The sequence below is a fragment of the Neoarius graeffei genome, chromosome 9, assembly GCF_027579695.1.
Source record: "Neoarius graeffei isolate fNeoGra1 chromosome 9, fNeoGra1.pri, whole genome shotgun sequence".
Classification (NCBI taxonomy): domain Eukaryota; kingdom Metazoa; phylum Chordata; class Actinopteri; order Siluriformes; family Ariidae; genus Neoarius; species Neoarius graeffei.
The window spans coordinates 58,111,637-58,135,358 of NC_083577.1; the positions used below are offsets into that span (position 1 = coordinate 58,111,637).

The window sequence follows — 23,722 nt, forward strand, 5'->3', positions numbered from 1 at the left end:
TCGTAGGAGGCAGTAGAGAGCGCTCGGCGGTTGGTGTGAGAGCGCGCAGAAGCGACGAAGAGGAGTTTGGAGTTTCGGCGGTACTGTTTAGGTTTGAATCGACATTAGTGTTCAGCTGAGGTTTGTGTATAATATTAAAAAAAATGTTGTAGTTGTTTTTTTGACAGTTCCTATAACTCAAATGTCTAGTTTACTAATGAGTTAATTAACGTTTGTATCAACTCAGCTGCTAACTAACTTATCAAGCCTGTAATAGCAGTAGCTAGCTAGACTTTTAGAAGTAATAACCAATCAAGTGCCTGGATTAGCCAGTTTTGGGTTGTTTTTTTTTTTTTTTTTTTGCTAGCACTTGACAGTGTAAACGTTAACTCGTACACTACCGTTCAAAAGTTTGGGGTCACCCAGACAATTTTGTGTTTTCCATGAAAAGTCATACTTTTATTTACCACCATAAGTTGTAAAATGAGTAGAAAATATAGTCAAGACATTTTTTTTGAGCATTTAATCGACCCCACAAATGTGATGCTCCAGAAACTCAATCTGCTCAAAGGAAGGTCAGTTTTATAGCTTCTCTAAAGAGCTCAACTGTTTTCAGCTGTGCTAACATGATTGTACAAGGGTTTTCTAATCATCCATTAGCGTTCTGAGGCAATGAGCAAACACATTGTACCATTAGAACACTGGAGTGAGAGTTGCTGGAAATGGGCCTCTATACACCTATGGAGATATTGCACCAAAAACCAGACATTTGCAGCTAGAATAGTCATTTACCACATTAGCAATGTATAGAGTGGATTTCTGATTAGTTTAAAGTGATCTTCATTGAAAAGAACAGTGCTTTTCTTTCAAAAATAAGGACATTTCAAAGTGACCCCAAACTTTTGAACGGTTATGTATAAATACTATCTAACAATCATCATTTCCACCATGCAGCCTGAACTGCACTGACTCTTTCACTGGCAATGGAGAAGAAACCAAACACACTAAATCAGACTGCTGCCAAGATAAAGACAAAAATTCACAGTAAGATTTCCATCTTTGTTCGTTTGTCTGGGGTTGATCTTGCATGTCTTATCACACCTCGTATTTCTCATCTCGTTTTCTTCCGCTTATCCGGGGCCGGGTCGCGGAGGCAGCAGTCTGAGCATGGAAGCCCAAACTTCCCTCTCTCCAGACACCTCGGCCAGCTCCTCGGGAAGAACACCGAGGCGTTCCCAGGCCAGCCGAGAGACATAGTCCCTCCAGCATGTCCTGGGTCTTCCCCGGGGCCTCCTCCCAGGGGGACATGCCTGGAACACCTCCCCAGGGAGGCGTCCAGGAGGCATCCGAAAGAGATGCCCGAGCCACCTCAGCTGATTCCTCTCGATGTGGAGGAGCAGTGGCTCTACTCCGAGCTCCTCCCAAGTGACTGTGCTTCTCACTCTATCTCTAAGGGAGCGCTCAGCCACCCTGCGAAGGAAACTCATTTCGGCCGCTTGTATCTGCGATCTTGTTCTTTCGGTCATTACCCAAAGCTCATGACCATATAACATACCTTGAATGCTCTATATTCATTTATTCATATTCAGTAGCAGCTTCATCCAAACCAGGGTCTTTGTGGATTCAGAACCTATCCCATGAACACTGAGTACAAGTCAAGGATGCAGCCTAGATGAGATGCTAGTCAAATTCAGGGCACCATGCACATGCAAATGCACATTCTGACCCAGGGCAAATTTAGTGTCACCAATCCACCCATTAGCATGGGAGGTGGCAAGAAGCCCACAAGGTGGCACTCTGCACTGAAAGTAATCCAAGTCCAGTATCGAACCAGAGACGCAGAAGCTGTGAGGTAGCAACGATGCCCAGTGCACCACTACGACGCCTTGTCTTCTATGTCGTGTAACCTAACCTATCTGAGTGTTGATTCTGTTTTCTTTCAGACACGTCATCGTTCTTCAAGCTCTCTTTGAAAACCAACAACAAGGCCCTTGCTTTGGCTCTGGTCGCTCAGAAACAGAAATCTAAGCAGCTTGAGATGGAAACAGTGCGTTTACAGAAAGAAGTGCAGCGCCTGAGCTTTGACCTTGCCACCCAACGTCATAAAAATAAACAAATGGTGAGTCTCTGGAGTTCATCAAGGAAGGACAGGTGCAATGATGCTAAAGGCTTATTTTGATTATTTTTATTAAAAGTGTTACATTTAAGGTTCTCAATCCAATCTTTGTGTTCCAATTTGGCTTTTGCAAATAATTCTTTATTTGTATTATTATTATTAAATGACCATCAGATCTGACCAAAAGTCATCTCCTGTGAAGGCTAATGGAAAGCGTGAATATAATGGTCAATTCTTCTTTCAAATCTATAGTTTATGGTTCTGCGTGAGTTCTATAATAACGCCATCAACTGCATGGCTAAGGCAGTGGACCTTATTTCCAAAGAAGAGGTAATCCATTACTAGTTAATCTGTATGTGGTCAATGTACAATAGTATCTTTGCAGGAGCTGCAATTTATTATTATAAATTATTATTATTTTCATATTAGGGTGCTGAGAGCTTGGACACAGAGATAATGGAAGGTATGAAGATTCATTAAATGATGTGAAACAGACACCTCTGTGCACCATTAAGCAACTACTGTACTTTTTTGTGTATTACCATGTCTCATAGTCTGATAATGTGCTGTAAAGTGGTGTTTTGTGTGTTTGATTTATAGATTCTTATCAGACTGAGAAAGATTTAACTACATTGTTACCTGGGCAGAAAAACAGAATTGGTCTATCCAACTGTGGGCAACAGAAGAATGTCCAGGACCCTGGTGGAAATGCGTTGATGGTGAAAGATCATCAACCTTATGGTTTTTCACTGAAAAGCAAGGATAAGCCTCCCAGTCCAGAGGTTGACTGTACAGCACCTCCGAATACACTGTACGACTCGGAGATGGAGATCACTGTAGTTGACAATGTTTCTGAAATTGTTACAGTTCAGACCAATCCAAAGAAAAACTGTAAGGATAATCAGAGAAGAATGGGAGAAAACAGTAACTCTTGTTCAGCAAGGGGTAGAGAGAGCATTGTGCTTAATTATGATGAAGCAGCAGTGGAGTCAGCTTGTCTACAGGATACAACCGTGAATATGTCCTGCGAAACACCACTCCAAACAAGTACACACACTTTCACTAGCAGCAGTGAAGAGGAGAGTTTGTCTCAGCAGGTAGAGCCTCTGCATGAGGAGCAAGAAGCAGTCACTGCACACAAAAGGACTCATGTCACCTCTCGTTACACAAAGAGCAACAGGCGATTGAATTCTCAAAAACACATTGCAGAATATACCAATACAAGGCGAACTTATGTAATCTCTCCACATGAGTCCAGCTTTATTTCTGCCAGTGATGATTTGGATGACTATTTCAGTGACCAAGTAGTACAAAATAAGAAGAGCAAGCCAATTTTCTATGATTTTAATGAACCTAAAGACAAAGGCACTGAAAATGAAGCCGAAATGCTGAAACCCCAGAACAACAGTGCAAGAAACAGGAAAACATGCATAATCCCACACAAGTCAAAACCACAGAGCAGGAAGATTAAAGATTCATATTTTGGTGTGGATCAAAGTGTAAAGGGGAGCACTGAATTAATCGATGTTCACAGTGATGTCACGGAAATCTCGGTCGACAGAGAAAACCGTCAAAGCAAGCAATCAACTCCGTCACACTCTCAGACAGAAGGATGCAATACTTTGAGAAACAGAGGAACATATGTGATCCAGCCAGGTCAGGTATCTGACTGCAGTGACGACCTTAATGGTACATTAGACATTCACACGGATGTCACATCTCCGGAAACTGCAAATGAAATGATTTTGGAAAGCACACAGCGTTCCTCAGGGATGAATGAGGGGCAGCAATCGGAGCACATACCTGAAAACGGAAGATTTTTTAAACATTCAAAGGCTGTCAAGGGCCGTGATGAAAAGCTTTTAGAAAATTCATCTGATCATTCTCCAGTAACGCACACTAAAGCCAAGAAGCCCCAGACAGTGGTGATGAAAGGAAGAAAGAAGAATTTGGCAACAACAGAAAATGCATCAGGAAAGAGAAGAAGACACAAGCATACCTCTACTCAAATTGGTGACATCTTGCCCAAAGAAATTTCAGTACCTGGTGATGATGTAAAGCAAAACTGCACGTCCACTAATGTATTACAGGAGCTAACCAAAGGGTTAAATTCTTCTGCTCTTGAGGAAGCCTTTAAGGGTGAGCCAGGAATTGAGACTGGGGGCACGAACAGCACTCGTATGAGACATCTTGACTATAATGATGACTTGGATACCATTAATGACATTGGCATAAATTTGAAAGATGTCAGTCTGAAGCATCACAATGTCCAAAACCGCAAGCGCAGAGAAACTTGTGTTTTTTTGCCCAATTGTGATTTGCAGTTAAAGGGTAAGGAAAATGTTCTGGTTATCAGCAGCAATGAAGAGGGTTTAATTACAAATGGGGAAAGTGAGATTTCTTTTGTTACAGATAGGACAGTTGTTCCTCATCATGAAAGTGACAGCCAGTCAACCACAAGAAAAGCAGAGCAGCTTGGGCAGAAACACAGTGAGCTATTCTCTGAGGAAAGGCCTCCATGGGAATCCCTCGATTTTGGCTCCACTGAGAGTTTTACTCATGACAATCCTAACAGTCCTGTCCCTAACCAGAAGGAAACACGAGAGATTTCATCACGAACTATGGACATTTACGAGGAACCTGGGTGGAAAGTGTCCCACCAATCTCCAGGTAATTATCGCTTTAAAAACATGTCAGATGGGGCTCCTGAGGGTTGCAGCAGAAAAGTATTCGGCCTCTCATCTGGAGATTGCAAATTTGACTCCTGATGATGCCATAGTCATTCATGACCAGGAGTCCAATAGAGTGTAACTGGCCATGCTATCTTGGTGAGATACAAGTGAGAATAAAACCATCCGTCAATCAGAACAGCACTAGTCAATTGTTGGTGTCTGTGAGCTCATGTATGAGAAAGAGGGTAGTCAGCACTTCCACTCACTGTGTTCATCTGTGCTTGGATGGCTTCAGGTGTCTCGGGAAGCACATGCTAGCCTTTGCTCTCTGTTGGTAGCTGTCGTGTGATAGGGGCAGTGTTGTAGTCGAGTCACTAAACCTCAAGTCTGAGTCCAGTCTCGAGTCCCCAGTGTTCAAGTCCAAGTCATTAAAGAAAATTCCGAGGCGAGTCCAACACAAATGACAGTTGTCTCTCACACTCTCTCTTTAAAACACATTGATAGCTTGAAGTTCAAGCTTCACAATTGAAGTTCGAGATTGTCCCTGTCGTCTCCTCGATAGTTCTTCTTCATATGGAACACGTAGCAGTGCACTTTTTTTTCTTTTTTTTGCACCCCACTAAACGAGAAGTCTGTATAAGCAAAGCGGACAATCCCAGGGGCTTCTCTCCAGGCATTTTAGCGCCATTAACTTTAGTTTGTTCCTGAACATTACGTATGAACAGGTGAATGTGCATTCTCTTGCACAAAATTAGTATAAAAGTTAATGCAGATATAAATATCTTTTGCCAAATTATTACTGCATGTTACAAAAAGTAAAGAAAAAATCTGAGTCCTTGTCTCCAATTTACGAGTCCGAATGCAGTTAATGTCCAAGTCAGAGTCAATTCACAAGTCCTTAAAATTAGGGCACGAGTCAGACTCGAGTACTACAAGCCTGGATAGGGGAGGGCTTCATGGTGGGTGGAAATTGACAAATGGCTAAAATGGGAGAGAATGGAGGCTAAAAGTATTATTATTGTTATTAAGAATAAGATTAATTCTGTCATCAGTTTGTGCTACATTTTTTACTTATAGTTAATGTATTTTATGTTTAAATTATAGATGGGAGGGTAATGAAGAGCTTAACAAACACAGACTTGGCAATGAATCCATTAAGCCGATCGCGCAGGAAGGCAGCTCCTGTGTCATACAAGGAACCGCCTCTCAACTGGTGAGAATTGTTTTGTTGAACTTCCATACATGAAATGTTTTAGTTCTGGCTGCATTGTAAGGTTCCCATTGCTTTTATTTTTTACTAGTATTTTTTTTCTCTCTCTCTCATTTTACAGCAAAATGAGGCGTGGGGACAAGTTCTCAGATACCAGATTTTTAAGTTCTCCAGTGTTTAAAGATAAAAAGAAGAAAAGATTTCAGAAAAACACGGAATAATCCCGTTATCCATATTTGTAAATAGAATTTGTACAGTTAACATTATACAGTTAACCTTTATGAACCTTTGTGTTGATTTGTATTTCCTTTTTTGTTTTTTTAATATTTCCATATATTTTTGCATCAGCATTTATATCATTTAAATGACTTCTCATTACCGGGTAATTCGGAGAACACTGGTTACATGGCCTGTGAAATCCCATCTCTCTATTGGTTGCCATGTGAGTGAAGTATTGACGTGACGGTCAGGTAGTGAATGAATAATTCAGATAGTGTTCACCTGAGACGTGTATGGTCGCTGTAGAATAGAGTTGTCTTTTACACGGTAACAAGTGGTTAAATTCTGAGCCTTTTTGTTTTTTTTTCCTTTTTAAACTTGTGTTGAATGTGTTCAGGAGCATTTGGTAAGTTTGACTGTTTTATTATTTCAGTCAGATTAACAGACTTATTTCTTCACCTGTGGAGTTTCATGTTCTTGCAAGTGGTATTCATTTTGTTTTCCAGACTAATCAACTGTTTGTATACTGATCTGGAAGAATGTATGCTTTACACACATTTCAACACACAAGTTGTAAATTCTGTTTTGTGTTGGTCTTCACAGATGTCCTTTAGAATTCTAAGTCATATGCATAGACCTGAACTTCAAAACAGAATCAGATTTCGCATTTGCATTGTCTGTTTATAGCTCTTGGATATAGAATAACCAAGAGATGATTGGAGATTGAAATATGAATGTATAAATGTTCTATAATTTTCGCCGACAGTGCTTTTTTTTTTTTTTCCTGCCCCTGATATTATTTCAGTGTGCACATTTAGAAATAAATGTCCTTCTGATCCAGTCCTGATTGTTTTGTCGGTGATGTGAAACATGGAAACCAGACAAGTGAAGCGAAACATTGAAGCCCTGCTGTAAGTCCCCTGTAAGGCCATCAATACTGGAAAAAAATATATATAATATTTGATGCAGCAATCACCAAAACATACATTGTGAAAAACAATATCTTTCTTATTTTATGAGTGGTCATTATATTGGACAAAAGCTCAGGGAAAATGGCTTTGACCCCAAGGGGAAAGGCTCTTCCTCAATGCTGGACGATCTGGTAAGAATCTGATTTAAATAAATAGAAGGATCTACTTAGTATATAGGAGGTTTCATATTCCGTATTATGTTGGTGGTGTAGAGAGGGAACTTTCTGTATGAAAATGCTATTAAGTCTATCGCTGCTAAAGATACAATATGTAAGTGTTCCAACTTGAAATGAGTAATCAAGAAATAAGTATAAAATGATATACAGATACAATAACACTTTCAGTCTTGAATCTCCCACAGGGTTTTTTTTCCCCTTTCTTTCTGTAAATTCCCTTTGCAATCAGTCTGGCACGGTCCCAATGATTTCTCTGGCGTTAAATGAACTAGAGATGTTTTGGTGATTCACAATATTTTAGGTAGCAGGTCTAGCAACAAATGAAATAGAGATTATTTGTTTTGTTTTTTGAGTAAAATCACAGTGGCAACTGTCTTTATGTCTGACTATATATTTATATACAGGCTCATTATGATTTAGCCATAAGTGTGGCTTTATGGTGGTTGAATGAGAAAATGGCTCCAGATGTGAATGAACTTATGTGAGTAATGCGTTTTGTGTGATGACTGATAAAAAGTAAAATTTTTAGACCACTCATTGTTTTTGCAGCTTGAGTGTTTTTGCAGTTCTACCCTTGCTGGCACATGTTTATTTGTGAACTGTCTATACAGAGGAGCCATCAGTCCTGGCCACAGTCACTGTTTTAATCGACTGGAAAGAGAGGCAATAATCCTCTCATCTTTTGCAGGGATGCTTTTGGTATGTTCATTGAATAGATCTATATATAAAAGTCTCATGTTGATAACCATGTCAGTAAAATAAATACTTGTATTTCTTCATTTCAGAACAGCTTACCTGTAAATGAGATCCTGTCGCTGTATAGCTGCAAGCCATCTGCCTCCTGCCCTCATCCACATACTAAAGTAAAGAAATTTATGAGAATTTCAAAAAGTGCATTGTTTGCACACAATTTAAGAAATAAAACAACACGGCATGCTGTGTTAGTAAAAATGAATGATGGGAGGTGTGATACAGCCCTGAAGTTAATTATTTCCCAATGAGAGCACATTTTATTCTTCTTATATCAGCTATTTTTATTTATTAATGGTTATGGGTTATTTATTAATGTAGTGGTTAGCGCTGTCGCCTCACAGCAAGAAGGTCCGGGTTCGAGCCCCGTGGCCAGCGAGGGCCTTTCTGTGTGGAGTTTGCATGTTCTCCCCGTGTCCGTGTGGGTTTCCTCCAGGTGCTCCGGTTTCCCCCCACAGTCCAAAGACATGCAGGTTAGGCTAAATGGTGGCTCTAAATTGGTAGGTGTGAATGGTTGTCTGTGTCTATGTGTCAGCCCTGTGATGACCTGGCGACTTGTCCAGGGTGTACCCCGCCTTTCGCCCGTAGTCAGCTGGGATAGGCTCCAGCTTGCCTGCGACCCTGTAGGACAGGATAAAGCGGCGAGAGATGATGAGATTAATGAACATATACTTTTTAATCATTTAATTCTGTGGTACATTTGCAAGATGAGTTGCACTATACTAGCTATAAACATTAAGTTAACAAGACAAAAGTTCAGACAAAAAAACAAACAAAACAGAAAACTAAAAGTCCCCTGTTATGACGACTCCCGCAGCAGAAAACGCAGCAACAATTACAACATCCCCATGTTTCTCCATAAATATTAATACAGTTCACCTTGTATAAAGCTTCATGTTAATGATTTATACATTTTTGGTAAATAAGTTTTTGATCTGATTATTATTCAATTATGTAGTGTCTGCTGTACAGTGCCTTGCAAAAGTATTCATCTCCCTTGGTGTTCGTCCTGTTTTGTTGCATTACAAGCTGGAATTAAAATGGATTTTTTGGGGGATTAGCACCATTTGATTTACACAGCATGCCTACAGCTTTAAAGGTGCTGCTTTTTTTTTTTTTTTAAATTGTGACAGACAATAATTAATTAAGATGAAAAAAAACAGAAATCTGGAGTGTGCATTGGTATCTTCCCCCCCCCAAGTCAATATTTTATAGAACCACCTTTTTGCCACAATTACAGCTGCAAATCTCTTGGGGTATGTCTCTATTAGCTTAGCACATCTAGCCACTGGGATTTTTGCCCATTCCTCAAGGCAAAACTGCTCCAACTCCTTCAAGTTAGATGGGTTGCATTGGTGTACAGTGATCAAGTTATGCCACAGATTCTCAATTGGATTGAGGTCTGGGCTTTGATGAGGCCATTCCAAGACATTTAAATGTTTCCCTTTAAACCACTCCAGTGTATGACAGTATAGCAGCATGTTTAGGGTCATTGTCCTGCTGCAACGTGAACCTTCATCCCAGTCTCAAACCTCTGACTGACTCAAACAGGTTTTCCTGCAGAATTGCTCTGTATTTAGTGCCATCCATCTTTCCTTCAGTCCTGACCAGCTTTCCTGTCCCTGCAGATGAAAAATATCCCTTCAGTATGATGCTGCCACCACCATGCTTCACTGTCGGAATGGTGTTCTCAGGGTGTTGGGTTTGCGCCACACGTCATTTCCCATAATGGCCACAAAGTTCAATTTTTGTCTCACTTGACCAGAGAATCTTCTTTCATGTGTTTGGGGAGTCTGCCACATGCTGTTGGGCAAACTCCAAACGTGATGATTTTTTTTTTTAAAGCAATGACTTTTTTTCTGGCCACTCTTCCATAAAGCCCCACTCTGTGGAGTGTATGGCTTAAAGTGGTCCTATGGACAGATACTCCCATCTCCACTGTGGATCTTTGCAGCTCCCTCAGCGTTATCGTTGGTGTCTTTGTTGCATCTCTGATTAATGCCCTCCTTGCCTGATCTGAGAGTTTTGGTGGGCGGCCTTCTCTTGTCAGGTTTGTAGTGGTGCCATATTCTTTCCATTTTGCTCGAATGGATTTAATGGTGCTCCCTGGGATATTCAAAGTTTGGGATATTTTTTATGACCCAACCCTGATCTATACTTCTCCACAACTTTGTCTCTGACCTGTTTGGAATGCTCCTTGATTTTCATATTGCTTGCTTAGTAGTGTTGCAGAGTCAGGGTCCTTCCAGAACAGGCTGATTTTATACAGACATCATGTGACAGATCATGTGACACTTTGGTTGCACACAGGTGGATCTTAATCAACTAATTATGTGGCTTATGAAGTGAATTTGTTGGACCAGCTCTTATTTAGGGGTTTCATACAAAAGGGTATACTTATGCACACTTCAGATTTCTGTTTTTTTTTTTATCTTATTGTTTGTGTCACAATAAAAAAAAAAAGTGTACCTTTTTAAATTTGTAGGCATATTGTGTAAATCAAATGGTGCTAACCCTCCAAAAATCCATTTTAATTCTTGTTTGTAATTCAACAAAACAGGACAAACACCAAGGGGGATGAATACTTTTGCAAGACACTGTACATGTTCCTGTGAATGAGCTGTTACTATAGAAACAAGAATATATTAGAATTAGCCTATTAATATAAACCTGTGATTTGAATTACAGAAGGCACTGCTGTCTGAGCTGTGCTGTTAGATGCCCTTTTTCCACCAAAGCAGTTCCAGGGCTGGTTTGGGGCCAGTGCTTAGTTTGGAACCAGGTTTTCTGTTTCCACTGACAAAGAACTGGCTCTGGGGCCAGAAAAACCGGTTCCAGGCTAGCACCAACTCTTTGCTGGGCCAGAGGAAAGAACCGCTTACGTCAGCGGGGGGGGCGGAGTTGTTAAGACCAACAACAATAGCAAGATCGCGAAAGGTCGCCATTTTCAAGCGGCGAGAAGCAGCAGCTGTACAAACGCGAAGTCATTTATTATTGTTGTTGCTGCTGCTTCTCCGTGTTGTTGTTGCTACGATGTTTGTGCCAAGGTTTATACAAACACAGCGACGTAACTGACGTATACAGCAACGTAATGACGTGGCTCCGCTTAGCACCCCGAGCTATGGAAAAGCAAACTGGTTCTCACCTGGCTCGCAAGTTGAACGAGTTGTGAACCAGCACCAGCACTGGCCCCGAACCAGCCCTGGAACTGATTTGGTGGAAAAGGGGTAATAGAAAAGTAATCAGTACTTTCTGACTAATTAGATTTGAGGATCCAATAACTGTGGTATAAGTAATTATATCTCATCTCATTATCTCTAGCCGCTTTATCCTGTTCTACAGGGTCGCAGGCAAGCTGGAGCCTATCCCAGCTGACTATGGGCGAAAGGCGGGGTACACCCTGGACAAGTCGCCAGGTCATCACAGGGCTGACACATAGACAACCATTCACACTCACATTCACACCTACGGTCAATTTAGAGTCACCAGTTAACCTAACCTGCATGTCTTTGGACTGTGGGGGAAACCGGAGCACCCGGAGGAAACCCACGCGGACACGGGGAGAACATGCAAACTCCGCACAGAAAGGCCCTCGCCGGCCACGGGGCTCGAACCCAGACCTTCTTGCTGTGAGGCGACGGCGCTAACCACTACACCACTGTGCCGCCCTCAGTAATTATATTAAGTATCAAAATATATAATTCAACAATTTGATTTAATATTAGACATTGTTTATCAGTGTTTTATGTTGTAGAACAGGGGTGCTTAACTTTGGAAAGGCCAGAGTCCAGCACAGTTTGGTGATTTTCTCTGTTTATTTACACACCTACTAAATTTGCAAACCCTGCTTACAACTTGGTGAGTTGAATTCATGCAGGGGGGGGAACTGTGCTGAAGTCTGACCCAGCACGACCAGAGTAGGGAACTACTGCATCATTTCACCTCCACTGCTGTTGCGATTTCCACAGAGCAACATCATTCATCCATTCTCCTTGTCCTATCATCCATTTGCCATGCTCAGCTCATTTAAGGCAGTAGATCGTTCAAGAAAACACAGTAAGTACTGTACGACACTGTGTGTTTCCTATTCTCCGTCACTGTCTGATATGTGAGCATCACAGAACAATGTATTTTGTTTACCAGCTCAGATGCTGAAAAGGTGGAATACTCTGCGTAATAAAGGAGCATCAGCAGGGTTGGAGAAGCTGAAGGAGCCCTCCCCAATCCCCTCTTCTCTGTCTTCTTTCAGTGCAAGTCCTTCAGAATCTGCCACTAAATAAACCGCTTCTTCTTTTTCTCATTTGATACATTTCTGTCAGCCATAAACCTAATTTATTATTCAGCTATTCATTATCAATCAAATCATTCAATAATGACTATATGAAGTATTTAGCAAACACAGTTGAACAAATTGAATGCAGGTATCGTCATACAGCACTATATGTATGTATTGTAACTCCATGGGTTGGGTCTTGTACCAGACTGAGCCCATGCATAAGTTCTAGGAGTTTAAGGGCATAACCTAAGCCATTTAGTTAATGATCTGTACTTTGTTGTGTACAGGACAGTGAGGATTCATTGAAAGAGCAAGCAAAGCAGTATGATGGCTCTGAGGAATCGCAGCAGGACTGAAGACTACCCATCCAGCAACTAGTCTTTAAAGCATTCTATTACTACTGTATAGCTTTTAGATTTTATTTTTACCTTTAAAAAAAAAAAACAACCTTGGTTACAGTTTGACCTTTTTAGAAGTTTTGGCTCATGTTTACTAATGTGAATAAAAGCCAACATGATTATATATACAAAAAGTGACATTTATTAATTATTCCTATTTTTTGACTGTTCCTAATTTCAAGCTTAAAATGGTTTTGTTCTACTGGCAGATAATGTTTCTTCTTTCTAGAATTAAATACTTTAAATAAACAACAGTCTGTGCGATTTCAGCACATCAGACAAAAATATAATTCCATGAGAAATCAGCATGCTATCATTTCACCTGACGAGGCTTTCCAGTAGCTTGCTATGGAGCAGCTTTTGCTGGAAACTCTAATGTTCCTGTTTGACTATTGTGGTTAACAGAATCATGATTGTAATATAATTGAAAAGATCTGCTGAGAGAGTTTTTTTTTTTCTGTAAATGGAGAGTTTCTGGTCTGGAAAAACAGGCACGACACCCGGTTTGATGCCGACAGGCAGCTAAAAAAAAATGGTAGGGAACATATGTTTTAAAATAGACTTTTCATGCTGATTTTATGGGGTCTGATATCATTTTATAAACATGTACAATATATACCTATTGATCTTTCTTTTTTGGTTTTTGAGGAGTGATTGTGTTGAGCTGTATTGTTGCTATAACCAGCAACTATTTCAAACAACTTTGTTTCCTATACTATAAATTCACTTTTCTCCTCCTTTCTAGAAACACTTGGGGGTTTTTTTCTTATAGATTGATCTGTACATTTATTCACTTTAATATTTCACTGTAATCTAACATTTATAATATTTCGTTGGAGCACTTTTAGCTTTGATTATTACACACCTTCGCCATGACAATGTCACCACTTTTATTTCCATCCGAAGTCGCATTAAATTTTTGCCAAGATCTTGTACTGACAACAGGAGAGTTGAACCTACCCCATAAAGTTTTCTCTAGCACATTCCAAAAACTTTCAGTGGGGTTAAGGTCAGGACTCTGTGGTTGCCAATTCATGTGTGAAAATGATTCCTGGTGCTTCATTAACCACCCTCACAATTTGGTCCCTAATTTTATGCTCATGCCATCAGGAAAGGAAAAAATCCAGTGATGGGATAACAACCTGGTCATTCAGTACATTCAGGTCATCAACTGACTTCATTTTATTGCCACATAAAGTTTCTGAACCTCGACCTGACCAACTGAAGCAACCCCAGATCATAACACTGCCTCCACAGGCTTGTACAGTGACCACTATGCATGATGGATGCATCACAGTCATTTTTGGGTTGTTCTCTTGTTCTTTTGGAATGGTTTATTTTTCCAAATAACAGCACTTCCCAAAGTGTTTTATTTCTCTTATACCACAGCAATTTCTCTATGAATACATTTCTTTTTAATTAGTAATGAATGACACATTACTTTTACACTTACACGATAGCAGCTATAAGCAGTCATTCTCTCACTAACCTATTTTTTTCTCACTTGAGAAACAGAATACATACTTGAATCAATTCAAAATGAAGTAAACGTTCATTAAATGCTGTGAAGTCTGGAAAACAGATTGTTTGCATGTGGTTCATCCATGTGGGTTGGGCCTGAGTACCTGGTCTCACTGTCACGCAGCATTTCTAATGCAACTTGTACATTCCATATTGTTCGGTTACTATTGTAACATGGACTAGTGGAGACCACACCAGTCCTTTCCCTTTGTCTATGTATGTGAAAAAAAACTAGCAGTTATGTATTCTTGCTTCAAATTACAGCACCAACATTGTGTTAGAGAACAATGGTCAGTATGCCAGTCCCCTATAGTTATGCTGTTCTGTTGATTTAAATGATAATACTTTTTGTGAAGACGAGGATAAAAAGCTTTGGAAACAGAATCTGTCCAACAGACATCATGGGAAAGGTGGGATATTTTTGTACCATTGTTTGTATTAAACTAATGCATTAACTGCCTTACATTATTCTTATGAATAATGTGACCATTGCTTTATATTCCAGATTATTTTTTACGAGGACAGGAATTTCCAAGGCCGTAGTTATGAGTGCAGCAGCGACTGCGCAGATCTACACTCCTTTTTCAGCCAATGTAACTCCATCAGAGTGGAAAATGGCTGCTTCATGATCTATGAATGGCCAAATTACACAGGTCACCAGTATTTCATGAAAAAAGGTGACTATCCTGGCTTCCACAGTTGGATGGGTGTCAGCAGCAGTATCAGATCCTGTCGCGTAATTCCACCGGTATGCTTTGTTTATCATTCTGCTATACTGTGGACTTAAGTTGAAACTGTATGAAAAAGTCATGTAATGATAACCCATCCACATAAAATCACAACATTTGGTCGATCAGGGTATCTGAAGAATATCAAAACAATATAGAAATGCCATTTGAAAATTTTCCCTCTGGTACAGTAATTTTTTTTTTTGTTTAAAATGTAATCTTTCATATTTCAAATCGCATGCAAAGCAAATTCATTTTTCAAAACCTGTTATGTGGTCAAAATAAATTATCTCGATCTCTTATTGTGTATCATATATTCTGAATACATTCTTTTATTTGACTTCAGTACAGAGGCTCATACAGACTAAGACTCTATGAAAAGGCTGACTTTAATGGTCATATGATGGAGTTCATGGATGATTGTTCCTCTGTTTCGGACCGTTTCCATCACCGCCATGTTTACTCCTGTAAAGTGTTGGATGGCTATTGGATCTTCTATGAGTATCCCAACTACAGAGGCAGGCAGTACTTCCTGAAACCTGGACAGTACAGGAGATATCGTGACTGGTGTGCTACTTGTTCCATTGTAGGCTCTTTCAGACGCATCACTGATTTTTAAGTATTGTTCTATTTATTAAAGAGTATTCATTCCTTCATATAAGTCCATGTTATATGATTTGTTTACAAATAGATAACATATTGATTGACAAGCAGGATGAATAATAATGAAAGTATATTTTTTAATGGTGCAGTGTTATCTTCATGACCATAATCACCATTCTTTGAAACTGTAATGTTAACAATAAAAGTTGTTCATTATAAATATGTACATAAAGCATAAATATAGTGATATTAAATAATTATCAATATTAAACAGCACCCAACTCAAATAGTGATATGAAATAAAATTTGTCCAATTGTGCTGGAAAAGAAAGTTACTGTTTTAGTTTCCATCTGCAAACTTGAACTGGCTTTGATATTAACTTTTAACTGTCTGTGTAATTCATGTGCATATAGACACATTCTAAATAAATGCATAATTTATTATAAATATTTAATTCACTCAGTAATATTTGATAGTCTCAAACTGTGCATAAAATATGTATTATTATTATTATTATTATTATTATTATGCAAAAGATAATTCACAGCAAGCTAAGAATAAACCTAGCAAGCTGGTATTCTTGGGATAGGTATTAAGCCACTTCCCATGGCCTTTGGTACCGCATCCCATGTCCTTCCATCCTTGTCTAGAACTTTGCGGATTATTGTTGCTGATCCCAGCAAAACTGACTTCTGCATCAGCTCAATGTCCTTAACCATCTCTATCTCTTCCAACCATTTCTTAAAACTTCTTGGGAGGGTTTCCAGTACGCCAATTGTAACTGGAACAATCTTGACATCTTTCAACTTCCAGACCCTTTTCAGTCTTTTCCTTGTCTTTACTATAAATTATTGTGTCGAATGGGTATACCACATCTATGATGCAACACTTTCTGGACTCCTTGTCAAGTACTACAATATCAGGTCTGTTGTTGTTATTACTATTATTATTATTATTGTTGTTGTTGTTGTTGTTTCCCCCTCGGGAAACTCGGATGCCCAGCCTGCAATATACAACCAACCTACTCAGAATAAACAAATCACCAAATATTATTGTTTCATATCATTAATACCACAATTTATTTGTTTATTTATTTATTTTGTCAAGGTCAATACTACCAAGACACCAACCAACAAGACGGCACAGGCATCAATGCAGCTGCCTTCTGTTTTGCACTCACCCAAGAAGATTATCCAAAGGCAACTATACTGGTTATTCGTAGTATTGCAGTAGTAGGGGTGTTGGAACTTTTAAGAGGCCATTTTCATGATATTAAAAATAAAAAGAATAACTATAATGTAAAATTAAATAATGAAAACTAAGTCTAGAAAACATCTATGTTTATTACTTTGCATTCACCTGAGAAGAAGGGGGGGGGGGGGGTGTCACATTTCTATGGTGAATCTGAAGGATTTTTTTTTTTTTAAATGTTCAAAGACACTAGGAATTAGCAATGATCATTAATAGTGCAGACTGTCAGAAATAGGGGTACAGTGGAGTCCATTTCTGTCCCCCAAGGTACAATCTACAATAATGTACCCTGTAGGGCTCATTACTAGACCTCAAGGTAACTATGTATACCTTTTTAGGGACAAAAATGTACATATATGTTCCCAAGCAGTATATAAAGAGTAAAAATAAGTACTTTAGAGGGTACTGCCCCAGCGACAAGCCGTTGTACCCCTAAAGGTATAATAATGTATTTTATTTTCTGAGAGTGCAGGGGTATTAAGTTGGTTTTGTAAATATATATATTTTTTAAAACCCTGACTTATGTTGTTCTGTTTTAAATTTAGGAACAGTTCATTCTTTTTTATAATCTTTATAATCGATACACTATTGATTATAAATACGTTTGTAACATTTTCCAGTCAAGAATCATTATTATCCTTAGACAGAATTACCCTTTTGATTTTGAAAATGAATTTTAACTGTTTTGGACGTCATGGTGGTGTAGTGGTTAGCACTGTTGCCTCACAGCAAGAAGGTCCTGGGTTCAAGCCCAGTGACTGGCGGGGGCCTTTCTGTGTGGAGTTTGCATGCTCTCCTATGTCTGCGTGGGCTTCCTCCGGGTGCTCCGGTTTCCCCCACAGTCCAAAGACTTGCAGGTTAGGTTAATTGGTGACTCTAAATTGACCATAGGTGTGAGTGTGAATGGTTGTTTGTGTCAGCCCTGTGATGACCTGGCGACTTGTCCAGGGTGTACCCCGCCTCTCACCCATTGTCAGCTGGGATAGGCTCCAGCTTGCACGCAACCCTGTAGAACAGGATAAGTGGCTACAGATAATGGATGGATGTTTTGATTAACTGCAGGACAGCAATAACTCACCAAATAACAAAAAAAAATCAATTTAGAAACAATAAATTGAAATTTATTGGTCAAACTCCACTGTTCAAAATTTTAGCCACTCAGTTTGAGAAGATAATGCGCTTGATGGAACCAATCCTTGGGGTGATGGCACCCCAGTCACTGTATCTCCTGTATTCACCAGGTCTCAGCAGAAACTGTCTGCCTCTATAATTGGGATGCTCATAGAACAGCCAGTATCCATCAAGCACATTACAGGAATAGATGTCATTGAAGTGGAAGTGATCATATACAGATGGACAGTCATCAGTAAACTCCATTGTCTGTCCACCAAAGTCAGAACGCTGATAGATCCTCATTCTATGAGACCCTTGATGCTAGGGATGAAAAACATTTTAATCTTAATATATACAAAATAAACAATATTTCTATAAATATATTTCTATTATGCAATGAGGATCACCTGAGGTATCATACGACAGGATCTGATGCAGTCATTAAAACCCATCCACCGTTGATATTCGGGGTATTCCCCTATCTGGAGAAAGTACTGGTAACCCATAAAGTTTGGCCGTTCATACACCATCCAGTAGCAACTTTCTACTTGAATGGAGTTGCAGCAGTTGATATGGGAGTATAGGTCAGCACAATCGCTGCTGCACTCATAGCAACGGCCCTGAAAGTTCTTGTCCTCGTAGAAGATAATCTGGAACCATTTTTTTTTTGTTAGATGGTATGTTTAATCAAACATTTTTAAACCTAATTAGGTCTTCGCTTGCAGTTGTGATTATAAGTGCATATGATTGAATAAAAAAACAGGAGCTGGTAGGCTTACCTTTCCCATAGTGATGGATTAGCAGCGTATCACTTCAACACTGCCAGTGATTAACAGTGACTCTTTTATATCGTTTCAGATAAGCCACATTGACAGTGACATCAATTAACTTCTGATGTCAGCTTTTTTATTCAACAGAATGCTCTGTTGCCACAAAGCAACAAAAGGTATTTGCACTACATTTGCTCATTCTGACAAAGAATTAAACGACATTCGTTAACCCTTTGTGTGGATGCATGTCATAACAGAGCACACGTTTATGGATTCTAAACAGATACAGGAAAAATATGCAAAACCCAAACTAAACCAAAAGGTTAACCCTGGACCCCAGAGCAGTAAAGCACCAACATCATGTACCTCACCCCTGTGCAACCCCCTGCATGGATCTGAAAAACTAAATATTCTGAATCTTAAATTTTTTATGCCTCTTAATTTTTTTTTTTAAAGAACCACTTTACATGCATTATGTTGAGTTTGCAGTCAGAAATCTCTCGGTCACACTGCATGTCCAACACTCTCCTCCTTACCATTTCCATTATTATACATACATACATACAAACAAACAACACCCCTCAAATCTAGACCTCTTAAAGGTTCTTGGCTTGGACCTCTAGGGAAACCCTTACTGGTTCTATGTTGGACATTTCAAAAGTCTGTTTCCCTATTAGAAAGGGCTCTGAACTAGAACCCTTATAGGAAGCTAAGAAACCCTAAACCCTAAACTAGTTGTGATCAGTTTTACATTAAGATGTAAAGATTATATCACTGATTAGACAAAGGTTATATGTAAAGCTGACACATAATTAAGTTATATTTCTGTAATTGTAGTCACAGTGATAACTTCTGGATTGGATTGTGTGATTCTTATCATCAGAATATTTCTTTCCTTTCAGGTTTTTCTATTCGACTGTTTCAACATCTCCCTCTAGCGGTTAAACATTCTACTAGTGTTTATTAATGCACTCTTTAAAAAAAAGGACATATTCTAACAGAATTAGAAGAGTTTATGAAACATAAAATTAATGAAAAAGAGAATTCAGAAAATAAAAACGAGATCACACCCGTGTGTGTGTGTGTGTGTGTGTGTGTGTGAGAGAGAGAGAGAGAGAGAGAGAGAGAATAAAGAGAACTAACAAAACCTTGTTTGGGTGGCTGCCAGTCAACTCAACACTTTCCCTAAATAAACTGATACAGTACAATGAAGTACACCATGTTGATGACTCTGGTGATTTGTATCATGCCCTGTACTTATCCAGAGGCTCCACTGCTGCAGGCAGAGGTGCTGAAACAACATCTGTGGAGACCTACAGCAAGCCATTTTCAACAAATATATTAAACCCATGTTTATTCAGACCTCCTTATAGGCATCCATTTACAGTGGTGTTTGAAAGTTTGTGAAGCCTTTAGAATTTTCTATATTTCTGCATAAATATAACCTAAAACATCAGATTTTCACAAAAGAAAAGAAAGCACAACTTTATTCATCGCACACTTGTGAAATTTCCTCTCTGTGTTTAACCCATCTGAAGCAGTGAGCACGCACATACCCAGAGCAGTGGGCAGCCATGCTAACAGTGCCCAGGAAGCAGTTGGGAGTTAGGTGCCTCGCTCAAGGGCACCTCAGCCCAAGGCCGTCCCATATTAACCTAACCTGCATGTCTTTGGATTGTGGGGGAAACCAGAGCACCCAGAGGAAACCCACACAGACACGGGGAGAACATGCAAACTCCACACAGAAAGGCCCTTGCTGGCTGCTGGGTTTGAACTGAGAACCTTCTTGCTGTGAGGCGACCGTGCTAACCACTACACCACCGTGCCACCCATCAAGTCCTAAAAGTAGATAAAGTCCTAAAAGTAGATGAAGAGAACCCAGTTAAACAAATGAGACAAAAATATTATACTTGGTCATTTATTTATTGAGGAAAATGATCCAATATTACATATCTGTGAGTGGCAAAAGTATGTGAACCTTTGCTTTCAGTATCTGGTGTGACCCCCTTGTGCAGCAATAACTGCAACTAAACGTTTCCGGCAACTGTTGATCAGTCCTGCACACCGGCTTGGAGGAATTTTAACCCATTCCTCCGTACAGAACAGCTTCAACTCTGGGATGTTGGTGGGTTTCCTCACATGAACTACTTGCTTCAGGTCCTTCCACAACATTTCGATTGGATTAAGGTCAGGACTTTGACTTGGCCATTCCTAAACAATAACTTTATTCTTCTTTAACCATTCTTTGGTAGAACGACTTGTGTGCTTAGGGTCATTGTCTTGCTGCATGACCCACCTTCTCTTGAGATTCAGTTCATGGACAGATGTCTTGGCATTTTCCTTTAGAATTTGCTGGTATAATTCAGAATTCATTGTTCCATCAATGATGGCAAGCCATCCTAGCCCAGATGCATCAAAACAGGCCCAAACCATGATACTACCACCACCATGTTTCACAGATGGGATAAGGTTCTTATACTGGAATGCAGTATTTTCCTTTCTCCAAGCATAACGCTTCTCATTTAAACCAAAAAGTTCTATTTTGGTCTCATCTGTCCCCAAAACATTTTTCCAATAGCCTTCTGGCTTATTCACATGATCTTTAGCAAACTGCAGACGAGCAGCAATGTTCTTTTTGGAGAGCAGTGGCTTTCTCCTTGCAACCTTGCCATGAACACCATTGTTGTTCAGTGTTCTCCTGATGGTGGACTCATGAACATTAACATTAGCCAATGTGAGAGAGGCCTTTAGTTGCTTAGAAGTTACCCTGGGGTCCTTTGTGACTTCACCGATGGATTAATTTGCTGTTTCTCACCTGTGAAAGGTAATCCCATATGATCTCGTTTGGACGGTAAACCTGTTGGTACAGTTAAACGCAGCTAATCTTTATTCTCCGCTTTGACCTCTCCAATATGGCGGCGAGGATGACGTATGATTCTACGCGGAAGGCAGCGTCTTTAATGGTCCGGAATAAATTGGATTAATTTGCTCCTCTATGCCCTTTTTGAGGAATGTATTGTCGGACTTAAATCAACATCTGAAGAGGTGAGATCGCTCCTTTTTTCCCCTATTTTTGCTGGTGGGATTGCACCATTACACAAATATTCACAGTGAAAATATTTTGTAAGCGCGTTTCATGAACCAAGTTATAGGATTTGTTGACAACTCACATCGCAATGAGAAGATCATTGGCACTACTGGTGTTAAGAATCAGACCATTTCATAAATGAATATTTTGCTGTAGAGCTGCAGTGTTTGTACAATTGCATGTTTTTGCTTCACTGTCACTATTCTGCTTCTTGCATTACTACTGTGAACTAACACTGAACATAATAAAATAATATCCAAGCTCGTGTTTCACTCTCACTAGTGCTCTGTAAGGCTTTTTCCTGGTGATATTCGTTACACTTCTACCCGGCGTGAAGCACTCACAGTCATGTGGTTGTGACGTCATCGTAAACAAATCCGTTCTACTCATCCAGACGACTTCACAACGGCAACGTTGCCAGATCTTTCCACCCTGGAACCCGTTCTCAAAAAGATTGTGTTTTGGGCACTCAAAACGCCGGTGCCGTGTGGACGCCAGGCCTAAACGATAAGCAATTGTATCGGAGTCACCCGAATCCGTTGCCGTGTGGACAGGGCCTAAAACACACCATGCTCTTGGAGTGATCTTTGTTGGTCGACCACTCCTGGGGAGGGTAACAATGGTCTTGAATTTCCTCCATTTGTACACAATCTGTCTGACTGTGGATTGGTGGAGTCCAAAATCTTTAGAGATGGTTTTGTAACCTTTTCCAGCCTGATGAGCATCAACAAAGCTTTTTCTGAGGTCCTCAGAAATCTCCTTTGTTCGTGCCATGATACACTTCCACAAACATGTGTTGTGAAGATCAGACTTTGATAGATCCCTGTTCTTTAAATAAAACAGGGTGCCCACTCACACCTGATTGTCATCCCATTGATTGAAAACACCTGACTCTAATTTCACCTTCAAATTAACTGCTAATTCTAGAGGTTCACATACTTTTGCCACTCACAGATATGTAATATTGGATCATTTTCCTCAATAAATAAATGATTAAGTATAATATTTTTGTCTCATTTGTTTAACTGGGTTCTCTTTATCTACTTTTAGGACTTGTGTGGAAAATCTGATGATGTTTTGGGTCATATTTATGCAGAAATATAGAAAATTCTAAAGGGTTCACAAACTTTCAAGCACCACTGTATGTAGGCTATTTAAAAGGCAGGTCTTTGTAGATATTGTATTGTATAGTATTTCTGTGAGCCTTGAAGCTTCCTTTAGTTATAAAAGTTGTCTCAATGCAGTACACTAAATATATCTCCTACTCCAGCCAATCAGCAGCAGAAAAATCTAATGATAATTTATCGAGTAATGTCATATAATCACAGTGTTTGGCATTAATTTATTGTTTTAAATTACAAATAAAATCCCACATTTGTTTTGTGACAATTTGCTCAAGTTGCAAAAATTGAATTTGGTAAAAAGTTGTAATTTATCTTATCACACCTCATAAAACCCATGAGGTATTCATTCATTCATTCATTTATTTAATATTGGTTCTTTCAGGGTTTGGATCTGTAAAGTGTGGTTTTCAATACCACAGGGGTCTTACAATCAAACATGGACTAACACAGTGGGTGTGGCCATAATTTAACACAGTGGCCCATGTGTTAATTAGCTGGCAGTTGAGATGGGATCCTGCAAGGTCATCATGGAGACACCCCTGCTGTAGTGTAAAAGTAGGGCAAATAGATGGAGACATCTAATACGGTGGCAGTGCTTACAAGGGGAAAAGCACCTAGAAAGGCTTTAAATTGCTATAATCATTAAAACAAGTCAACATTTGCAAAAACTGCTCAAGTCTCGCTCACTGTACAGTGGATAACTTAAAGCTTAAATTCTACTGAAATAAAAAAATGACCCTGATGCTTACAGTGAAG

At 39.5% G+C, this 23,722-nt stretch overlaps 4 protein-coding genes across 10 annotated transcripts; 3 read left to right on the forward strand and 1 right to left on the reverse strand.

Moving 5' to 3' along the window:
- The first annotated feature begins 37 nt into the window (after positions 1 to 37).
- Positions 38 to 6,953, forward strand: sgo2 (shugoshin 2). 3 transcript variants are annotated; one of them, XM_060929925.1, is made up of 9 exons: positions 38 to 120; positions 934 to 1,023; positions 1,923 to 2,098; positions 2,348 to 2,425; positions 2,525 to 2,558; positions 2,696 to 4,426; positions 4,508 to 4,765; positions 5,872 to 5,980; positions 6,099 to 6,950. In XM_060929925.1, exons 2-9 carry the CDS (start codon positions 963 to 965, stop codon positions 6,196 to 6,198), a joined length of 2,547 nt encoding a protein of 848 aa, XP_060785908.1. In that variant the 5' UTR covers positions 38 to 120; positions 934 to 962; the 3' UTR covers positions 6,199 to 6,950. The 3 variants fall into 3 exon arrangements, with proteins under 3 accessions (XP_060785908.1, XP_060785907.1, XP_060785909.1); XM_060929924.1 differs by having other exon boundaries at positions 2,696 to 4,765; positions 6,099 to 6,953; XM_060929926.1 differs by lacking the exon at positions 934 to 1,023 and having other exon boundaries at positions 45 to 120; positions 2,696 to 4,765; positions 6,099 to 6,953.
- A 94-nt stretch (positions 6,954 to 7,047) lies between these two features.
- LOC132891863 (uncharacterized protein C2orf80-like) lies at positions 7,048 to 12,846 on the forward strand. Its single transcript, XM_060929927.1, has 8 exons — positions 7,048 to 7,107; positions 7,217 to 7,298; positions 7,748 to 7,824; positions 7,955 to 8,042; positions 8,129 to 8,206; positions 12,062 to 12,149; positions 12,237 to 12,343; positions 12,657 to 12,846. The coding sequence occupies exons 1-8, from the start codon at positions 7,067 to 7,069 to the stop codon at positions 12,723 to 12,725; spliced, it is 630 nt and encodes a 209-aa protein (XP_060785910.1). The 5' UTR covers positions 7,048 to 7,066; the 3' UTR covers positions 12,726 to 12,846.
- A 1,843-nt stretch (positions 12,847 to 14,689) lies between these two features.
- On the forward strand, positions 14,690 to 15,635 carry LOC132891865 (gamma-crystallin M2-like). 2 transcript variants are annotated; one of them, XM_060929933.1, is made up of 3 exons: positions 14,690 to 14,698; positions 14,794 to 15,040; positions 15,370 to 15,635. In XM_060929933.1, the coding sequence occupies exons 1-3, from the start codon at positions 14,690 to 14,692 to the stop codon at positions 15,633 to 15,635; spliced, it is 522 nt and encodes a 173-aa protein (XP_060785916.1). The 2 variants fall into 2 exon arrangements, with proteins under 2 accessions (XP_060785916.1, XP_060785915.1); XM_060929932.1 differs by having other exon boundaries at positions 14,794 to 15,036; positions 15,363 to 15,635.
- Positions 15,636 to 18,029: 2,394 nt separating this feature from the next.
- On the reverse strand, positions 18,030 to 23,429 carry LOC132891864 (gamma-crystallin M2-like). 4 transcript variants are annotated; one of them, XM_060929929.1, is made up of 3 exons: positions 23,415 to 23,429; positions 18,392 to 18,634; positions 18,030 to 18,305 (listed from the first exon to the last, which is right to left on the reverse strand). In XM_060929929.1, exons 1-3 carry the CDS (start codon positions 23,427 to 23,429, stop codon positions 18,030 to 18,032), a joined length of 534 nt encoding a protein of 177 aa, XP_060785912.1. The 4 variants fall into 4 exon arrangements, with proteins under 4 accessions (XP_060785912.1, XP_060785914.1, XP_060785913.1 ...); XM_060929931.1 differs by lacking the exon at positions 23,415 to 23,429 and adding an exon at positions 20,240 to 20,248; XM_060929930.1 differs by lacking the exon at positions 23,415 to 23,429 and adding an exon at positions 18,764 to 18,772.
- Positions 23,430 to 23,722: the final 293 nt, after the last annotated feature.

Excerpts from the sequence above, each read along its gene's own strand:
- LOC132891864 (XM_060929928.1), bottom strand. The coding sequence starts at position 18,772 with ATGGGAAAGGTAAGCCTACCA. Across the intron at positions 18,635-18,751 it reads TGGGAAAGGTAAGCCTACCA|ATTATCTTCTACGAGGACAA; the intron begins GCTCCTGTTTTT and ends AAATGGTTCCAG. Across the intron at positions 18,306-18,391 it reads CCTGTCGTATGATACCTCAG|CATCAAGGGTCTCATAGAAT; the intron begins GTGATCCTCATT and ends TTTCATCCCTAG.
- sgo2 (XM_060929924.1), top strand. The coding sequence starts at position 963 with ATGGAGAAGAAACCAAACACACTAAATCAGACTGCTGCCAAGATAAAG. Across the intron at positions 1,024-1,922 it reads GATAAAGACAAAAATTCACA|ACACGTCATCGTTCTTCAAG; the intron begins GTAAGATTTCCA and ends GTTTTCTTTCAG. Across the intron at positions 2,426-2,524 it reads ACCTTATTTCCAAAGAAGAG|GGTGCTGAGAGCTTGGACAC; the intron begins GTAATCCATTAC and ends TTTTCATATTAG.
- LOC132891865 (XM_060929932.1), top strand. Across the intron at positions 15,037-15,362 it reads CCTGTCGCGTAATTCCACCG|TACAGAGGCTCATACAGACT; the intron begins GTATGCTTTGTT and ends ATTTGACTTCAG.
- LOC132891863 (XM_060929927.1), top strand. The coding sequence starts at position 7,067 with ATGGAAACCAGACAAGTGAAGCGAAACATTGAAGCCCTGCT. Across the intron at positions 8,043-8,128 it reads CTTTTGCAGGGATGCTTTTG|AACAGCTTACCTGTAAATGA; the intron begins GTATGTTCATTG and ends TCTTCATTTCAG. Across the intron at positions 8,207-12,061 it reads GCCCTCATCCACATACTAAA|AGCAACATCATTCATCCATT; the intron begins GTAAAGAAATTT and ends CGATTTCCACAG.